At 38.3% G+C, this 20950-nt stretch overlaps 2 protein-coding genes across 6 annotated transcripts; both read left to right on the top strand.

Moving 5' to 3' along the window:
* The first annotated feature begins 63 nt into the window (after positions 1–63).
* Positions 64–7189, top strand: LOC111252404 (tetratricopeptide repeat protein 5-like). 5 transcript variants are annotated; one of them, XR_015316180.1, is made up of 7 exons: positions 69–659; positions 1081–1172; positions 1298–1423; positions 1765–2157; positions 2423–2880; positions 3257–3355; positions 6895–7189. XR_015316180.1 is itself a non-coding variant. In XM_086973713.1 (6 exons), exons 1-6 carry the CDS (start codon positions 467–469, stop codon positions 5386–5388), a joined length of 1299 nt encoding a protein of 432 aa, XP_086829839.1. In that variant the 5' UTR covers positions 64–466; the 3' UTR covers positions 5389–7189. The 5 variants fall into 5 exon arrangements, 1 of the variants encoding a protein (XP_086829839.1); XR_015316179.1 differs by having other exon boundaries at positions 5352–7189; XM_086973713.1 differs by lacking the exon at positions 3257–3355 and having other exon boundaries at positions 64–659; positions 5352–7189.
* A 666-nt stretch (positions 7190–7855) lies between these two features.
* LOC111252685 (cysteine-rich venom protein LEI1-like) lies at positions 7856–19568 on the top strand. Its single transcript, XM_086973714.1, has 7 exons — positions 7856–7988; positions 8367–8503; positions 9147–9240; positions 9552–9703; positions 12242–12348; positions 13583–18601; positions 18860–19568. Exons 1-6 carry the CDS (start codon positions 7904–7906, stop codon positions 13737–13739), a joined length of 732 nt encoding a protein of 243 aa, XP_086829840.1. The 5' UTR covers positions 7856–7903; the 3' UTR covers positions 13740–18601; positions 18860–19568.
* The last annotated feature ends 1382 nt before the right edge of the window (positions 19569–20950 follow it).

Below are 20950 nucleotides of genomic sequence, written 5' to 3'. Positions count from 1 at the left end.
TTAATTAAATCAGATGCAGCAAGGAAGATAAAATGTTAAGTCTGTTCGCTCACTAAGAAAGAGTCGTTTACAATTATACTACTAAAAAAACTTCGCTTGTTTTAAAGACAAGTTAATGTTTAATAATCACTCAATAAACAGGCGAGCACCGCCGTGTGCTTTTCGAAAGCTATCAACTCCGATCAGCTGTTTCTGAGCACCGTTTACAGCGAATGTTTGTGCAATACGTGGAAAATGAGCATCCTGTCTGCTAATTCAGGCTAACAGCTTTCTTCTGAGGAAGTTAACAAAGGGAAGCTTGGTTCTTTATGGGAGAGTTGTCTTTACGAGTGTAGCTCCAAATCTGACTGTACATGTCCAGGCGTGCCTTGTTGTTATGCGTTTGACATGCAATTGACCCTGACTCTCTTCGGAACTCAGATAATTTCTTTTTTTTATATAAGACATTAATTAATTGCGTTGCGCGATGGCCGAAGAGGAGCAACCACCAGGTAAGTTTCTAGCAGACTTTGGTGATGCGGTGATGGAGATGTATCGCAAACGAAATATGTTCTACCAGCAGAATCCAAGTGCGTGTGAAGCGGACCTTGAGAAGATGCTTGATGCAGAAATTAAACGAATTCTTGAACAGTTCGAGCCAAAACTAACCTCACTCAAAGGTGAGTCACAGTCTTAGTTTTAATATGTCCATGTGAGACTGTTCCACTTCTTCAAATATGATTTAACATATTTGATAGTTATATATACTCACATCTCGAAGTCATCGTGACGTGTTATAAACATGGCACGATACAATTTATATTTTAATATCTATTTTATTTGTTTACACGTCGATCAAAGTCGGATGCTAGATAATGATTATTGTTCAGATGTAACCAGCGATTGTTAATTACATAACACTGAGTTAAAGAACCCTTGTACATTGTAGAAACGATAAAGTTGAGTTGCATGTAATATATTCCTTTCAAGTTTTGAAATTATATACATAAGTCGGGATAATGATGGCGGTAACGATAATAGTATTGTAATAGCAAAATACCTTGTCAATAGAACGTATATGCGACTTTTTTTTTGTTACAGGGACGGATAAATCGGTAGCGTTTATGCTTGTCGGAAGAGTTCACAACGTGCGAAGTACCCATTCAAAATTGGCCGAGGAATTTCTCTACAAGGTAAGATACTGCGTCACCGTATCATTCCAAATTAATTCGTAAGGCTATTATAACTATTAGTACAGTTTAGAGAAGTTAACGGAAAGTTAATGCGTTTTAATCTGTTCCCATGTTTACTTTCAAAGGCTGTAAAAATGAACCCAATGCTTTCGGACGCGTGGAATGAGTTAGGCGAGTGTTACTACAAAGGTGGCCAGGCAGACAAGGCGCTCAACTGCTTCCAGTGTGTGCTAAAACACGTCCAGGACAAGGTACATAGTTTTTAACAAAGTATTTAGGAAATCACGCTAGTAGACTTTAACCCAGATACTACACTACCGAAATACCAATTAGTGTCAAATAGGCAATACCGTTTTTACTCTACAAACTGTCCTTTCTGGCAAAAAAGTTTGATACAAATGAATCGAATTCTAGTTTGCTGTAGACGTCAGAGTAACGTAACTTAAAAGACAAAGGTTCTGCATAATGAAAACGAGAGCTGTTGCTTGCTCGAGCAAATCAGTGACTCTGTGATGATGACAACATCGTATATAAAAGCCAGAGTAAATGGTTTGTATAAATTACCCTTGCTTCATTAAATGTATGCCTGCAGAAAGCTCTTCGGAACCTATCGATTATTTTACGAAGTCAGGATCGTCTAACGGCGTCAAGTCTTCAGGATAGTGTTCAACGGTCCCGAGAAGCTCTTCAGCTTGATTTCGATGATGGTGCATCATGGTATAATTTGGGAAATGCCTATCTGACAACTTTCTTTCATCGCGGACAACAGGAAAAAGATCTTCTTCAGGCACTTAGCTGCTACAAAAAAGCACTTCATGACGAAGATCAGAAAAGTAACCCCGATTTACATTATAGCCTTGCGGAGGCATCCAGATATACTGAAAATTTTCAGACAGCTTTAGATAGTTACGTTGCATCACATCGTTTCAACCCGTCGTGGACTGTCCCACTCGACAAAGCAGACAACCTCGAAATGTACTTAAAGGTAAGACGTCGGTCTCTTCAGCTGAAGTGATAATACTATATGTAATCTGCTTGAGTTTTTTCTGAAACAATTTTAATACATGTAACCATTTTATGCGAATTATCATCAGTCGCGATTCATTTATCTAAAAATAATTTTAGCGGGAATTACGATCCGAACACTACTATATGCTGTAACAACTAAGGTAAGCGGAACCAAATTGTATGTATTTGAGTTAAACAATTAGGTTAATTCTAAACTATTGTTATCTATTTTCTTTTACCAGGAACTGGATGAAGCTGTCCGCTCAAAAGGCAAGATGAGGCCACGAAAGCTTGAGCAGCTCGTAAAGAACGTAAAGCCTCATCATGATAAAGCTTTTGGGGGATCTGTGAAGAAAAGCTTAGCCGAACTGACGTCCAGTGATGAGCGTGTTGGTGTGGCTGGTACCGCAGAACGACCAAACGTTTACGTCCTACTTAAAGTGGTTGCCACGCTTAGTAGCCGCGCACTGGCATTTACTTGTTGTGCCGTCGATGAACACCTAGAGTGTGTAGCGGTGAGCGTGTTCAATTTTGACGAAGGCCGGGCGATGGCTGTAGGCGATACCTTGGCCATTGCGCGACCGGTACTTCGCGCTCACAATGTCACTTTGCGTGGGGGTGCCCGAGCATCATTTCGTCTGCTTCGTGTCACCGATCCTCGAACCCTAGCCGTCAACGGAAGGCCAATTCCGAATGAATGGTTAGCGCCTGTCATACTTAAAAGCGAACTTTACAATTCCTAACCCAGTTAATTGACACTCTAAGCAATCAGGCTTGAAGTTCCGGAATGGCCGTGTTTTTTAAACTTGTCTCGTGTCTTTTAAACTTCTGTATATGCTATAAATGTTCAAATTGGTTTTTACTAAGATGTCTGTACTAAAAATAGTATAGAAAAATTTATTGGGCTTGTCTGCACGATCTTGATTGCTAGCCGTGTAGCGATAGGCAAAATGAATGAATCATCTACATAAAACCTATCATCTGCGAGTCTAGTAATGTATATACACGGATCCACCTGTAGTTGACAAGCTGCACACATTTTGCTAATTTTTTATCGGACTCGAATGTGTCTACAGAAAGCTCTTCGGAACCTATCAATCATTTTACAAAGTCAGAATCGCCTAATGTCATCAAGCCTTCAAAATGGTTCTCGACGATCCTGAGAAGCTTCTCAGGTTAGTTTCGATAATAGTGCATCGTGTTATAATTTAAGAAACGCGTATTTGACGACATTATTGTATCGTGGAAAATATGAGAAAGATCCCTTTCAAGACTTCAGTTTCTACCGAAAAGCACTTCGTGATTAAGATCAGAAAAATAATCCCGATCTACATTATAGCCTGGCGGAAGCTGCCAGATAGAGACTGAAAATTTTTAGACAGCCTTGGATAATAACGTTGCATCACATCGTTTTAACCTGGCGTGAATTGTCCCACTTGACAAAGCATACAACCTTCAAACGTACGCAAAGGTAAGACAACGGTCTATTCAGCTGAATTGGTAATGCAATATACAATCTGTTTTAGCTTTTCTGTGAAAAAACTTAATCACATGTAAAGTAACCATTTTATGCTAATCACCATCAGCCGCAACTAAAAACATCTTTTGCATAAATTATGTAAATGATTTCTGCCGAATTGTTTTTACCTAAAAAAAATCCTGTCAGGAACTACGACTTGAATCCGGCTATATGCTTTTCGTGTTTAGTGCATTATAACAACTGAATAAGATAAGTGGAACTAGATTGAATGTACTCGGGTTAAACGATTAGGTTAATCCTAAATCGTTGTTGTTTTTTTTGCCAGGAACTGGATGAAGTCGTCTGTTCGAAAGGCAAGATGAGACCACGAAAGCTTGAGCAGCTCGTAAGGAACGTAAAGCATCATGATGATAAAGCTTTTGGGGGATCCGTGAAGAAAAGTTTAGCCGAACAGACGTCCAGTGATGAGCGTGTTAGTTCGGCTGGTGCCGCTGAACGGCCCAACGTTTACGTTACTTAAAGTGGTGGCCACACTTACTAGTCGCGCACTGGCATTTACTTGTTGTGCCGTCGATGAACACTTGGAGTGTGTAGCAGTGAGCGTGTTCAGTTTTGATGAAGGCCGGCCGATGGGTGTAGGCAATATGTTGGTCATTGCGCGATTAGTACTTCGCGCTCACAATGTCACTTTGCATAGAGGTGTCCGAGCACTATGTCGTATGCTTCGTGTCACCGATCCTCGAACCCTAGCCGTTAACGGAAAGCACATTCCGAACGAATGGTTAGCGTCTGTCATACTTAAGGGCGAACTGTACAATTCCTAACTCAGCTAATTAATAATCTAGGAAATCAGGTGTAACGTTCCAAAACGACCCTTTTTAAACTTGCCTCGAATATTTTAAACTTCAAACTAAAAATTAAATATGCTATAAATGTTCAAACTAAGATGCATAAACCAAAAATAGAATTGAAAAGTTCATTGGGCTTGTCCGCATGGTCGTTATTGCTGGTTATGCAGCGGCAGGCAAAACGAATGGGTCGTCTGCATAAAACTCAACATCTGCGAGTTTAGTAATAAATATTAGATGGGTCCATCTGCTGTGAAGGGGCTGCATATATTTTTCACCGGACTATAGATTCCCAACAGAATATTGATTCTGTGGACTCGAACATTCTATACTTTCGTCTATTTTGTACGGTACTGACTGTAAACATCATCAATATGTAGAATACTTATCAATTCGGATGAAAATTGCGCAGTTTTGTTTGTATTGATGTCCCTGATTCATATCTATTAAGTAATTAAATTTTCTAAAGACCAGATGAACTTTTGTTTCCATTTTACATTCATGTACCGTCTCAATGTGGCACTTGTTGGACTTCTGTATTCGCATACAAACAGAGTTATCTCGTATTAGGGTAGTCAATTCTCCATACCGTGCTTAAAAGATCAAATAAAAGACAGCAGCAATGGCGGCAGACTGAGACGAAGACGGAGTATCATAAGTAAAGAAAATAGGCAGCCCGAATTTCTTCAATGCAGGATCAAAAGTCTCATAATGATGTCTTTTATATAATCTATGCCATTCGGGAACCAAGGCTAGCTTTTGCGACATCCCTATATTCAGAGCAGAGTCGACTACTTTAAGCCACCGTATAGTTTTATAAATGTTCGCATCTTTATATTTCAGTATGGAGCGACCAATTACACCTAGAATCAACCATTAATGGAGATAAGTTTGATTAAATAAAACGTGTTTATATAGGAAATAATAGAACCACGTTTTTAAAAAAAAAACCATAACGAGCGTACTAATAGAGTACGGAAAATGTTCATGCTAATTGATTTGATAAAATTATTTTTTCTTATACGTTTGAGATATACATCGTGATTAATATATATATATATATATATATATATATATATATATATATATATATATCGGTCTATATCCGTTAGCGATACATCTATGACATCAAGTTAATACTCATAACCGATTAGTACTTCGTCCATAGGTTGTGTAGTCCCTAGGAAGCGTATAGCGTTTTACACCGGCGTGACATAGTAAATAGTTCCACGAAACAACCACACCCAAATCGTCTGTGGTTTTTTGCTTTTACTGAAAGGCGTATTTGAGCCTTCTTGTGTTTACTGTCATTTATTCGCTATGGTGGCGGCTTTAATTTATAGCTTCTGTAACAATCATATTCATACTATACAAGCGGTAGTTTACTCCTAAATTCCTATATGCTCCATAATTTAATACGTTTTAAAAACGTTCATGCCCGTATACCATGAAAAACTAGAAAGAACAGATGCCGGCGGAAAGCCTTACTTGTTTTACTAGAATGCTGTGTGAAAAATATTTAATTTTTCATTGTTTATTTTTACTCGGTGGTGTAGGCAACTATTTATATCAAAAAGTGGGCTTAAAAGAAGCGATTAACGTAGCACCCATTGATAACTTTTTGCTAATGAGTGAATGTTTTAAAATTTTCTAGATCCTATTTTTTTGTAGTATTTCTATGAGATGGTTTGAACAGCATTATATAGCAGAGCTAAAGAGGTTTGGGTTTGAAACAACAGTAGCGGTTTTGCAGCCGAAAGTCACTCGTCAAACGAAATATGTGTCCGGTTGACGCGATTAATATTGATATTTTGCGTTGCAATATTTACGGTGGAGGCGAGCTAGAGTCAAAAGACCGCCCGTGGATTACTGTAATACATCGCGTCTGGTGTACTAGTGTAGAATTCTGTTTTGTGGCTAGGGACCTTGAGAGATTTAACGGACAATTATTTTAGCAAAATTATGCAGATATATTTGTTCGGTATGATAATCTATCATAATTTCTTAACTAATCATAACTAACTTCTATAACTAATGAATGACAGGTGAAAATTGGTCAGGCGTTGATTTAAGCAAAATTATAATTTCACAGGCTTATGCCGCCCAAAAACGTCAAAGGTATGCCACCATAAAAAACTTATTCTAGAAAAAGTTTTTTACGATGGTGTCCCTTTCCTTTTCTAGATTAAGTTTATTTTACTGTGAGTCGTAATCCTAACGAACTCATAGTTGCAGCTTCTCGTTTATATCGAATTTCGAAGAAAGACCCATGGCGTCACGTAGTTTTTAGCTATCCTAAGGTGCTTATCTGTCTTCATCCGCATCTAAGACAAATTACAATGGCTTTCAAGCACAGTAAATCTTAGTTTTTTTTTTTTTTTTTTAGGGAAACTCATTTTAAATGAAAAAAATGAAGATTTCATCTGAACGACTCCTTCAGATAACATGCATGAAAGTAGACGGCGTTGCAATAAGTCAAAGGGGTAATGGTTTTAAAGGGAAACCGATGTAACTAAGGGAACGTGAGTTATATTGAAAGAATTGCCTTTGATACGGTTTCGAAATGATGCCAAATGATGAAATTGGGACTTTCTATCTATTCGCTCATTGGAACGTAGCGTATCATCATGATATTATTTCAAATCGTCTACAGCTTGAATAAACATGAAATCTATTTCAGACATGGACTGTGCACTTAATACTTGGTAGATATTTATAACAGATGCGATTACGTGGCGTCTAGAGTTGCTAAAAACATACGTATACCCCAATTCAGGCATAAATTGAGAAACCGATAATGTAGAGGTTCAGCAAAGTGATTTCGGTAGTATACATATAGTGGTGAATGGATTTTATTTTTTCATTCGCTTACATCAGCTGAATATGTGCGGACATGTAGAAATCGTTCACGATTCTAACAACTAGGCAACAAATAACAATTATTTTTATCAAGCTGCTTCCTGTACTGCTAAAAAAACAATATCTTTTCTTCAAAAGGGTCACAGAAATGTGGCGCTATCGACATCTCGGGTCAGGTTTTTTAACAAAGGTTCTTATGATTGATACGTTTGACCATCTTGAACAGTTCGTTTTCTATTTTGGCCATCTATCCCAGGGCCATTAAAATATGTGTATCATGGCTCTACAGACGCAGGATGGTCTGACCTGCTAGCCAGAATCATCGAGTCTCTTTCAGATTTACTACTTATTCGAGCGAAGCAATAGCTATCGCCGTGGCGAGGACACTTCGCCACTTTGCGTTTTGTTCATTTATTTTATCTTTATAATAAATAGACTACACAATGTTGTCACTATACTATATGAATCATTCTTTGCATGATTGTGCTGTCCGAGACGTTGGAAACAACGATTACTTTCTTTGAAACGCATTCGAGATGAGGCCCACCTGTTTCGAACATTTATTTCCAGTTGCTTTGCTAATGGTTGTGTTTGCTGACGCCCGGATACCGCGTCTCGCACGTGCGTACACAAATTGTGAAAACGACAGGCACCGCACGGCCTTTGAATTTGATCGCCAGTGTTTTCCAAGTGAACTTCATGTTACCTGATGTATCTCGTGGAAAAGATGTTTTTTCTGGTTTTACCAAACAGTAGCTTCTCAAATATTTTTGAGGCATTGAAAATAGAAGACTCATATTTATTATATCGCAATATTTAGCCCTTATATGTTTCTTATGCCAACAAGTACTTGTTAAAATCATTGAGGCTACGTAAAGTTCTTGTTTATTGTATCAAATGCATGACAAACAAAACCAATTCCTAGTGTGCATATCTATTGCACCATAACTGTTAAGTTTCACAATGTGCTTTCACATTGACATATCTCGTTTGTGTTAGGTCCACCGGTTTATGGATCAATGCTTTCAAAGCGTCAATTATCCCCTCGATATCGGGCGGTCCGTTCTGAGATTGTCGATCAGCATAATTTTTATCGTTCTACCGTTAACCCACCGGCGGAAAATATGGAGGAGATGGTAACAACCTGTTACTGTTACTACAGATAAGATTAACGCACACAACTAATACTATATCCAATGGGGACGCTATACTAGTAGTGTTCAATTTTAGAGGGAATTAGAACAGTTTGACGCTTTGACTGATTTTTTGCTTGCTTTCCTGTTAATTTTTATTTATACAAGATTTACTAAGTAAGCTATGTCTAAAAGAAAACCACGACTAAAATTTAAAACACAGTGCATTGGAAAATGTTAATTACTTATGGCTTGCTTGACATATCTTTTTAGATCAAGCTTTAGTATTAAGACATTGCACTATTTCATAATAAGTATTTCCATCAATTCTAATGATTGCTTTGTTTTACCTCAGTTCTATTATATATCGCATGTTCATAGAATCTTTCCTATTTCACCATCGTTGTGTGATTTGCCACTTCATGGTAATTCGTGACGCGTGTGCAAGAGCATTTCCAATTTCCATTCGATTTTCTATGATCACTTAGGGCATATCTCGCAACTTTAGCTTTTTTTAAGTTGATTAGAAACCATTCAGAAGATCATTCAAAGCTTAGGCCATTACACAAACCACGCTCCAAATAAATGTTTACTACCAACAAGCGTTCAACCGCGAGTGTCGCTTGTGACTGGGTTATTATTACAGAGGTGGTACCCGTGGGCAGCTAAAACGGCCCAGAAGTGGGCGAATAAGTGCCTAATGCTTGCTCACGCGAGCCTCGAAGGTTTGAATGATCCAGGTGAGGTTGTTTTCAAAGTTCAATGAGTATGATTTCCAAAAATTTCAAAGGTTTTGGTGCTAACAATAATGTTAGATAATTTGTTATGTCATGGATAGTGTGAGATATTTGAACTGAATTTCTGATAAAAGGCTGCACCCTTATCCTGCATTTCACGAGAAAGAAGGTAAGCCAGACGGTTAAAAGCAAATACGTTTTCATTTTGTTTCAGTTTCATTTAATGAGCTACAGAAATACATACTTCTAATTCAAAATCAATGAAGCTATAAAAATTCGTTCTAATAAAAATCAATTAATAATCAAATTTACAGTGATGGGACAATGTGGTCAGAACATTTTCGTTGTGTCAACCCAAGTGCCGTGGTCTTTCGCGATTCGCGTGTGGGATATCGAGAAGCATAATTTTTCTTATGGGGGAATCCGCAACAACAGCATTGGATTAAATGGCCATTACACACAGCTAGTAAGCGCCTCAATTTATGTATACCTCATAAGAAGTTTTCTTAATCTATGCTTTGTTTCAATAGGAGTTAGTAGAGCTCATTTGCCAATAGATGATTATCAGCTAGAGGAAGAGCCGCGCAAGGCAATATTTTCAAAGTGTGCCTTTAACCAATATATGGTATTTCATGTTAAATTAAGTATTTCAATTAAATGCTGAACACCTGTGTCGTAGTACTAAACATATGCTAACTATATGCTCGGTCCTAGGATCTCAAAATCGTTTGGGGTACGTAAAAGTGGGCGAAATCGGTATAATTCTAATTTGAACTTTAGGAAATGATAATAACAGCACTTTCATTCGACAAAATCCAATACAGGAACATCAACGATCCATCAGCTACTCATCGTAGAAAAATGCTGCGCGCACAATCTGATGTTAGTTCCTCAGTGCGTCGTCAGAGAGAACTCTTGAGCCCCTACAAGCAAACAGCCAGTCAGTCAGTAATGAAACCCTGTCTTCTTCGTCATCCTAATCCCATAATTGATACTACACCCGCTAGAGAGTTATGAAAAAACGGAGCAAATATTAAAATAAGTGGTGGAAAACTGTAACCCTCCATGTCACCTTCCCTAGAGAGAAGACCAAAGGATTAAAATATTTGTTACTCGTGTTTTTGGTAAATGAGCTAAACAGAGGCTATACGATCACACTTCAAAGTTACCAGCTTCTAAGTAAAAGAAATGTTGTGTTTTTACGTTTGGTACAAGTGGACGTTGGATCTCAAGCTGCAAAACGTTTGCGAATAAATTTGCAACTCGTATCTGCTGCTGTCGGGTTGTTACTCACCATCCATATGTCCATATATTAATATGTCAATAATTATATTATGTTGCGGTAAAGCCGCAAATCAAGCAACTATATTCGAGATGGAGGATGAATAACCAGTCACAAAAACACTAGTTATCGCTAGCTTAAAGCGTGATTGCAGCATCATTATTCCGCTTCTGTCTCATCGCAGGGGGCAATGCGTATTGCATGAAGAACTCGACTACCGTTGCTTAGAGCCTTCTCAGCTTTTCGGTAACTTTTGCCTTAAGTAACGTTTCTGTTCGGCTACTGGGCACGTACGGTGCAGTCGCTGCCACTTTGTCATTGTGAGACTCTTTTTGAAAAGGTCAACCTACCATAACGCTCAGCTATCTTACCCATTTTCTAACTTTTATATCTAATAGTCTTAATAAAAAGAAAATAGACCCATACATTTTCCAGAGCTTGTTGCTGTTAATGATGGTCTCATTGTTAGAATATGAGAAGATCAGCATTTAAAGGTATGGGAGACCCTTTTGTCTTCCGTGGGCTCTATTATTAACGTACATCTGGTATATAATTACACTAATTTTTGCTCGCCTACCTTTGGAATTTTTATCAAACCTTGTTGATAGTTGTTTTGGTCGATCAATCCCTATTAGACCCACTGGGTATCTCAAAAATGCTCCCCTCTTTTCACACATTGCCGCTGTCTTGTGTATATGTGTGATAGTTTCAAAGATCTTGCCAGTCGTGTCAAATAGACCCAATAGGCGATACACTTCAGTCGATAGTTCCTGAGTTTTCTACTGAAAGCCGCGATAGCTTCTTCTAGCTTTAGTACCAAATCTCATGCACCATATATGCCTGCTGACCTGCGGCATTTCCTGGAGAAGGATCCTCACCGCTTCGACTGGTTATCCGCTTTCTTTTTTGAAATACTTAAGGAATTTTCAAATCACATGCTTCGGAAGGCGAGGTCAATGGCTTCGTTGTCTATGTTGGGCCTGGGCGGCTTAGGAAAAAACTTTTAGACAGCTTGCGCCAACGGTTCACCAAGGGCCTGGATTTTAGCCTTCGTGACCTACCAATGATCATCCTGTAGTTTTCCTGCACGCCGTTTTCTGCTTCTTTGCATAACTGCTTACTTGGTTCTTTTGATTTTCTTTAGCTCCTTTTTAAACTTCTTTCTCTCTGTTCAGGGTCGTACCTACGCTTCTGCAGTGTCTATGCTTCCTTTCCTGGCCTTAGTGCATCCATACGAGCTTTTTCCTAGCCCTTCTACGAGCCACGATGTCTAAAAAATTTCACAAGACGCCTACTGCATGTTCCACGTTGGCAAGACTGCGATAGTTTCGTAGACTTCCCATAGAAAATGACATCCTATGACACGTAATACCTGCCATCCAGAGTCTATTTTCGGCTTGAATGTGACCCTATTTGGTCAATAATAATAATAATGACTAAGAATACCGGAAATTAGAGCGGGCGACGTATTTGCTAACACACCTAGTTCACATATAGCAAGCTCCAGAACGGATTTTTGTAGTTCGAGTAAACAACTATCGGATGTGTCTTCCGTAGAATGCTTCCTGTACATACTGCGCGATTTGAAGACATGACCATATGTCGTGGAATATATATACGACAATACGTCGTCTGCCCATAATCAGTTTTTTTTGTGCTAAACTACCACCAGAACACCAAGTTAACCGTCATTTATTTAGGATCTCATTGAATTTTTGACAGGTTTGGGCGAGTTCGAATAAGGTCGGCTGCGGTTACTCCCCGTGTCAAATGAAATTTCAAAATACTACGAGGGTGTTCCACAACTATGTTTGCAACTATTGTCCCATGTAAGCGACATTTAGCTAACTTCAGAATTATTCATTTGAGCCCCTTAGACTTTTATGTCAGCATCAGAGGCGACAGTTCAGCAAAAGGACGCGACTTGCTCATTTAAAACGAATCGGATTTATTGAGTTTACAGTGGAAACCATCCGCTGACACGTGATTACCCATACAAGTCTGGAGCCCCCTGTGCCAGTTGTCCCTCGAGTTGTCGTGGAGGTCGTCTATGCTCAGCAACAGGCCACTAAGGACTGGACACACGATCAAAAATTAATATACTATATAATCTTTTACAGCCACGTTAAAGAAACACTCACATACGTTTTGCATACGAAATTGCCTCAGTTATTTTCTAGGTCATTTCAAAGCGCATGAGACATAAACCCCCTAAAGCTTTTGAAAGATACGTTCATGTGAGGAAAACCATCTCTTGCATTAAATCTCGGAAACGGTTATTTCAAGACATCTTTTACCGATGGCTAGCAAAAAGTTTGGTTATGAACAGTTCTTGCATCAAAAAAAATTTAATTTTTACTAGGAAAACAAAAAAACAGTCAGAGTCTTAAAATGTAGATGCACCTTTTTAAACAGACATTTTAATATCATGGAAAATTGAAAATATTGTTGCAGCATCTAATACATTAGGAAAGCATACGTTACACAGTATCGGCTACAAAATGAAGTCATTACAATATTAATTTATGTGTGCATAATTGAAGATAGCCGAACTTGCCAGTTATACAAATCAAACAAGACGCGTTCTCTTTATTAAGGGATAACGTATAAATCCTGTAGGCGTACACCAGATCATACCTGGACGTTTGCCCCGTAATGTGAACCTTTCACCAGCGCTTTCCAACTGTATTAGTACCCAATGAATTCATACCATTAAATGTTTCTGTCTCTGTTTGAATGCTACGCTTACGAAAAACGTTTACATAGTGTAATCTATTTTTGCTCGAAAAATAAATTGGAAAGTTTTATTTTTTGCTTGTACGTTTCTACACGTATCGCACTTGCTATGGAACTAGCATGTGAATAAGTTGGCCTGAGCGAATCTATATAGTAGAGAATCTATTTCAAAGATCGCCAACATTTTTTATGGTTTTCTTTATTGACCATGATTTGTTTCTAAAATGGGTTAGAAAGAAAATGAAAAATCTGAAATAAGCAGTTTTTTTAGAACATTATCTACAAATATTCGCTTAGTGATTATTGTTGACCTATCACTGTTTCCAGATGTTCCAGACAAGGATCGTTTCGTTTCGCCCGTTGCAGTCTCGAAGTAGGTAATAATGAATTTTATCTTCAATATAGATCATCTAAAATAGATGCGTTAGCCCGTCAAATGGTGCATACGAGCATTGGTATCCGAGACCTTCTCTTCGAATTTTAATTTTCGAAGCTATGGTGACCTTAGACGAGGCTGTACTAATAGCATTATAAGCTTATACGAAATGAAGCCGCGTCCACCGCCTTGTCGATTATAATAATTCCCACTTAAACTGCACGCGATACTTTTTATCGATACTACCACCATTATGTAGTCCATGGCAAATATTGTCAAATGTCCTTGGCCTTACTGAAACCGAGGAAAGATCTAATGAAGTAATATCGAGACTATGGGCTCTACTTAGTTCAGTACTTGATATGAGCCCAACTTATTAAAAGAATGTGCGAACAAAGTATAAATAGGTACTTTTTCGCACCACTAAACCAGGTTAACTACTGAATGTTACTAACAAGTTTACTTTTACCAGATGCATAGTCAGCAAAAACAATGCGCATTCTCTATAATGTATACCTTGCAACAATCTTCCGTCGTATTAGACTCTATTATGAAACAGTGGGTTAAACTTACTGAGGCTTTGGCCTTATAACAACGTTTTATAGATGCGTACGGACTCGGGTTTAGCTCAGTTTGGCCAACTGAGTAACTCGGGCTATGTGATCAAAGATAATACGTTGGAACTATGATTAATGGAAGTGAGAAAAGAAAGTGGCTGTCTTACTTATTTTCGTTCGTTTCGAACAAACGTGTACATGTCAAACTTTTGCCGCTATTCTTAATACATATTTTCAGGAATGGAAAAAATATGAAGCTCTCAAGGTTGTTTGCTCATATAGGAAATCGAAGATTCTATAACCATATAAACAGCGCCACCAAAGATTATGCTTTTACGTTTAGTTCAAACCTTTTATGAACCACTTGTTGTGACTTTGTTGTTGGCATAGAACAGGAAGTTTTCATTGCAGTCGTTTGTTTGGTTGCGAGTGTTGAATAGTCATTAAAATTCCAGCATAGTAAGTTGGTTAATAGTATATCATTGTTATAAAAGCGACAGTTTTGTTTAGCAGTTGCATGAAGGACAAGGTCTTATTTATTCGAACGCCCTTCTCGTAAGGTATGCATAGGCGGACAATGGAAGACATCGCAAGAACAGGACATCCGCTGGCTGCTGCCGTCATCAAAACGTCACTGGAATAGCCCGCTGATATTTAATGTGTAGACTCCAGATTACAGTATGATCCGCGAATTAATTCAAGTATCGAACTTGCATAAAACACTATCAATATTTGTAAAATCCAGGGCTTCTTTCATTAAGAAAAAAACAGTACACCTTATACACAAGAGAGTAGTTCTTATAAACTTATGGCTGACGACGATGCTTATTACATTAAGCTGCTACACTATTAGGATATTTCCAAATAACATTAATCTAGCTAAGCAGGCCGACATACAACGTATCTAACCTGCATGACTTCAATAAAGTTGAGCTTATTGCTCAAGTCGTCTTCGCAAAATTTCGTAGGATGAGGCGCAGATGTAGTTCTACTCCGAATCTACTACCGCCGAACGCTTTCGTGGAAACCAATTGTCTTTCCTTGAACAATGATCTTCACTGATAGTTAGGGAAAGCATGCCGTAATTGTATTGTACTTCGGTTGGTAGCATGCTTCTGACAGAGGATTGGTACATCGTTAAGGTACAGATTGCACTTTACAGATCAGAAGGCGTTTGTAGTTACAATCGGCGACCTTTTCTCTGCCTGAGTCACTTATCAGCTTGAAGGTTCTCAGGATTTACGCCCAAATTTTCTCATGTATGCGGTCTTTGAACAAGGCTAACGTCACTTTTTTTCCATAGGCTGCTGATCCAAGTAATATATCGTACTGCCAAGAGCAGTCCTTGCAATTGTGCACTTTAGAACGGTTATTTGCGTTTAACTTGCCATGTACTAAGAAAGCTGGATTCGTAAAACCAGGCATCGATTTATCATTAGCCATTTGGCCGGCCGTTATCGATATCGTGAATTTTTCGCCCCTGCGCTATCAGTCAAAGGTTTAGCATTAAGTCGTCCTGCCCCTTTCCTTAAATCGCCTATCGTTTCCAGCGGTACACTTAATGTCTGGCAGAATGAGCTTTTAAGTCAGCAACAGCCGCACCGTCAAGATTAATATAGATTGATAACATTGTCTTTATTTAACGCTGTTCTTAGAACACTAAATGTATTAGGTGTAAATGAAGTAAACCCCGTTTGGACTAGTATACTAGCACCCCTCGATTTTATTGCTTTCATAACTTGTTGAATAGCACTATTATAATAACTATAGAGTTATCGGGGTTTCATCTTGAACTACTACTCTAGCTGTTAGACTCCCCTTACAAGCAAGGCCATCCGAAGAATTTTTTAATTTCCGATATCTATAAATAGATCAGCTAGTTCCGGTATATGGTTTATTGAGTTTTGTTATTGTGTAGTCTATCAGTACTTGTTCACTTCAGATTTTTGCACCGATCGTCAGGCTATTAAATTCGTTAAATGCTATTGTATTCCCGCTGGCTCACTTCGAATAGGCCCGATTTGTCAAGATTTTCGGAATGCTTTTTACGTTATGCTGTTTCGCGGGCGAATTTCAAATATTTTCAGACGACGACCACTAGATTACCGTAAATCATAAATCACCTGCTGAGATTCGAAATATGCCTAATAGCAAGGCTATAATAATTTTTATAATTAGTTGTATTTCTGGTATACCAATATACTCGGTGCACACATGTATCAATGCGATACTATATCATCAACTGTCGACAGTGTAGATCAGAAATTTATGGTTGTACTTGAACTTGATGTTTTTTAAATGCTTTTCTTTCTAACGAATTCAGCTTACTGTCACTGAAATTACGAGGAAATTATACTTTACTGGGAGAAGAACTGAGCGTTTTTAATTGTAAACTTTATAAATTTTAGGAGTATTTGTTTTGGCGGAATCTTACTATATACCTAACTAATCCGTATCTGCTAACACAGTCACGATGTCGAAGAGTACGTTAGGTCTTTTCGAGGCTACTACGAACTGTAGATGCTTGGTATGTACCTCTTAACATGAAGATTGTTGTTTACATCTCGTCACTTTTTTGCAGCATTGGAGATGATAAAATCTCTAAGACACTCGTAAGGAGTGCTCTAACCTTAGATCAAAGCTGGCCATTGTGCAAGGCGGCTATCAAGATAACTTGTGCGTATACACTATCGCTAAAGAGAGATAGCTCAATTTTTGAGCAAAAATGCTGCAGTATGTTCTAACATGAGCTAGAGGTATATAATAAGTAATATTGGTTCAACTTATATTTTGGCAGAAACACCTCTGCTGTGACGTAGTTTTCTATCCGACAGTAAAACTGCTTGTAGTTAATAGCTTATAGATACTGGATAGATTACAGATAGGCGAGATATATCGTGAGATGACAATCAGTAGATTCTAAGCATATTTGTGCTGAAAAATAATTTCCTCACATCTTCAGGTAGTAAGTATTAGGAAGCACTTTTAGCTTAAAGCACAAGTGGGCACAGAGACTGAACACACACATTTAATTTTGGAAAATGAGCTTTTGTGCGGAATCGAGCAGCGGAATCACTACAGAATTGCCCCTAAACTGTAATCATCTCACCGATGCCTGTGTACGATTTACAGGTGGCTTTAACACAACATTACTGTAGGAACTCGCATTATTTTGTCTGATACTTCTCGTCAGTGTTACACCAACATGAGCTAATCGGATTCAGATTCCACATATATAATCAAAATCAACAGATGCTTTACAGAGACCAGTGTAACAGCATCCAAAGTTGAATACAACTTTGTGTTATCTACACCCACCCACAAATTCATATGGCGCGTTAATACGGTTTCCTTTATTATTAGTGTTTTTGCACAGTCATCATTACCTGTAATAGTGGTAAGAAATTATCAATTGTATACGCCAGCACCGGTGAAGAACGTACATTGTGCTAAACAATGGAAAGTTCTAGTTTTCGTTGACGAAATTGTAGTAATAAAAGCAATGGGGACTCTCGGCCTTTACGAGAGACATATTCGAAAAATACCAAACGTTGCCTCAAAAAGGTTAAAACGAGCAAAAAAAAAAGCTGATAACGCCGAATATTCTTCGTGGTTGTAACAATGGTTAAGCAGTAATGAGCGTAAAACTCGAAGCATCTGCTAATAGTTTTAGCAACAATCTCCATGACATGGGTAATGTGTTTGCCTGCTAAACTTGAGGGACATGTGATGGCCTAAGTTCGAATCTGAGCGTAAGCACTGTTAGACTCATGCCGGAAGCCAACCATCTAATGGAACGTTTAACAATGATGCCGGACATGGAACTCGAAGCATCTAGTGGTAGTATCACTGCTGCTACTTCTAAAAACAACAATAATAGTAACAAACATTTATCCCAAAAGCGGTTGGGTAGTCTATTTAAGGAATCCTGAGCAAGAAACCTTTCCCTATCCTGATGCGAAGTGAGCAGAGTTACAGGAAAAAACTCCACTCTAATTTGATTTTGGTACACATGCACTGGTAGCTGATCTTTCTGAATCGCAGATTGTAAACGCGATTCGACCATTGAAGGAACTAGATGGCATCCATCCCGAGAACGTTGACCGATTGGCTCATGGAGAATTGTAGAATTTATTTATTCCATGCGTACCACGAGACTGTCTCGAGCTCATCCTCCGCACAGAAATAAATCTCCGCAATAAGCATGATTGGCCATTCGATAATGCCATTCCTGCTTTTGTCGTACAAGGCTGCAGTTACTATTTGTGATTTAAAAACTAAGAGACTCGACGACACCTGCCGTCTGGTCTGGATGATCTGATCGTTGCTGCCTGTGGCTGTTCCCAGCTCGTTAAGAAAAGCTGGGTGAGACCTTGCGCTGTTCCCATTGATTGCGGAAAGCACACTATAAAGGTAAATATACGTTTTATTTCTTACTCTTAACATCACGTAATTGAGACTACATTTTTGTTTGCTATTTTGGACGTGCCTGTAATCAGCCGTTACAAGTCAGCGATCATATACAAGTTCGTAGAATATTAGCTGTTATTGAATAGTAATATCAAATCATTATAAACAAAGTCAGATACAATAAGGTAACACAGCGTAAAAACTTCACACAGTACGTAAGTTAAGTCAATAGTTGGGGCTTTTTTTTTTTCGAATTTACAGGACTTAATCCCACCAGAAAGGAAAAAGGGTAGTGGGATGACGTCGATTTCGCTAATATAAAGAGGCTTCTTCTTGGATCACTCTTATCCAAAAGGGGATAATCTTTGGGACGAATAACAGTCGTCATGCTTACCAAAAAACCTCGCCATGTCTACAAAACAAGAGGTTCTCGGTACTCTGCACAACAATTCAAAGTTCCAAAGCAAGACTTAGCTTTTGACGCTTGTTAACGTCTTCACTCTGATCTAAACAGATTCACAACTTAAAAAAGAGTCCTGCCATAATACCGGAAGGAACGGGACCATTGTTCCTTTATTCAATGTTATATGAAAACAACTGAATGAATACCGCGTCTTAATGCAAGCCCATTTTACCTAAATATCAGCTTAAAATCCTATGTTATTATATTTGAAAGTACATTTTTGTATTTTGGGAAACTACTGACGTTGTTATGGTTGTTTTTTTATGTAAACGCAGTTAGAGAATTGTTAATGTTAGGCCTGTATGTTCATTTCGACACCAATGTTCCAATGCATGAATCGGTTTATAGATAATAAAAGCTAAAGTAATAAACAATTTCCCTGTCGTTAGATGGCTTATATTTTTATAGAGCATGACGCACAAGGTATCCATGACTTGAATGAATGAATGCAAACTAATAATTAATTATTGAATATAATAAAGGTGATATTACTACGGAAAAAAATTACGTATTTACCCTCACGGTGGGTAGTGAGTTTATTTGCGTTGATAAACTTGACAATCGCGCACTCATTTGTAGTAAGTTACAGTAATATTGAAACAGTATGGTATTAGTATAGTACTAAAGTTACACAAATAATATTCAAATAAAACGATGAACGGGGCTCGTGTTGAAGTATGATACCACTATTTTCAATCAAATCCGATACCTGAGGTAGTAGATTTGCCTCGCATGAGGTCCTTCTTCGCAGCTTCTACGCAGAAAGCTAATGGTGAATTTGGCGGCCATAGAGCGAACCGTCGCATAATGCGATTAGAAGATAAAAGACGCACTTATGGACGGTTCGTCCCAGGGCATTTTTAAGTGCAGTTGGACCGCGACATTGCGGGCGTTTTCCAAAAACGAGCTATCCTATGTACGTAATTGATAATGAGATGCAAGAAAAGAAAACACTGATGTTGGCTATATTACGTTAATAGATATTCTAACAAAAAAAACATTAGTTAGGTCATAAAACACTTAGTGATGAAGCATATGTTAGCTACATCATACTGAAATACGTCTAAATTTGTTAACACACACATTACTAGCCTCGATGGCATATAGTAATATGGTCGTTCTTCATTCATAACCAAGTCGCATTGTGAGCATAATAAGAAAATCGAGATTTTTGTCTGCCAACGAAATTTCTACATTCTCATTATGAGGATAAGTACGAAATTTTCAGAATCATCGAAATTTACGACTATGGCTTTGGAATTTAAATGCCGTATTATATCATCGATCGAACTTGAAACGACTGCTCAGTATCAAAGACAAGAAAACCTAATTTGAATGTTCTCACTTGTCATAAACGGAAAAGCTGTTGTAAAAAAATTTTAAATCTACTATGGCTATTTTTCGAATGTTAGTATATTGTTAACTAGAAAAAAAAATATAAATATGTGTTGCATTTGTTCTGCCCTAGACATCGAACAACTTGGATTAATGTCAAAAAAGCTTTAAACGCACCGCTCCGACCCTGTGATAGATATGGTACACTTACCATTTCAACGATGTACACTTTCTTCGCAGTTGGATCGGCGTTAACCCTGTCAGTAGCTAAGCGTCAATGGAACCCAAATGCGCTGATCGAACCTCGATCTGACAGGAGCAGATGGCAATTGTGGGCCACAGACGACCGAGAAAGGGTAGCAACAGGCGAGACTTTTGAGAGGCGTCAAGAGTGTTTGAGCCTTTCAGGGGGTAGCTGCTTTTCTGCCAGGAACCCTTGAATTATTCCGACTTAACAATGCTTCTCGCATCCAGCTTCCACAGGCCGTTGTTTATAGCAATACGTCCTTATCTGTACATATGCCTGCCCTAATGAAATTCGAGATAAGGTATAG

This window comes from Varroa destructor, unplaced genomic scaffold (assembly GCF_002443255.2).
Source record: "Varroa destructor unplaced genomic scaffold, Vdes_3.0 BEIS01000006.1, whole genome shotgun sequence".
In the NCBI taxonomy this organism is placed as follows: domain Eukaryota; kingdom Metazoa; phylum Arthropoda; class Arachnida; order Mesostigmata; family Varroidae; genus Varroa; species Varroa destructor.
The sequence above is the reverse complement of the archived record's forward strand: the minus strand, read 5'-3'. Positions and strand labels throughout refer to the sequence as shown.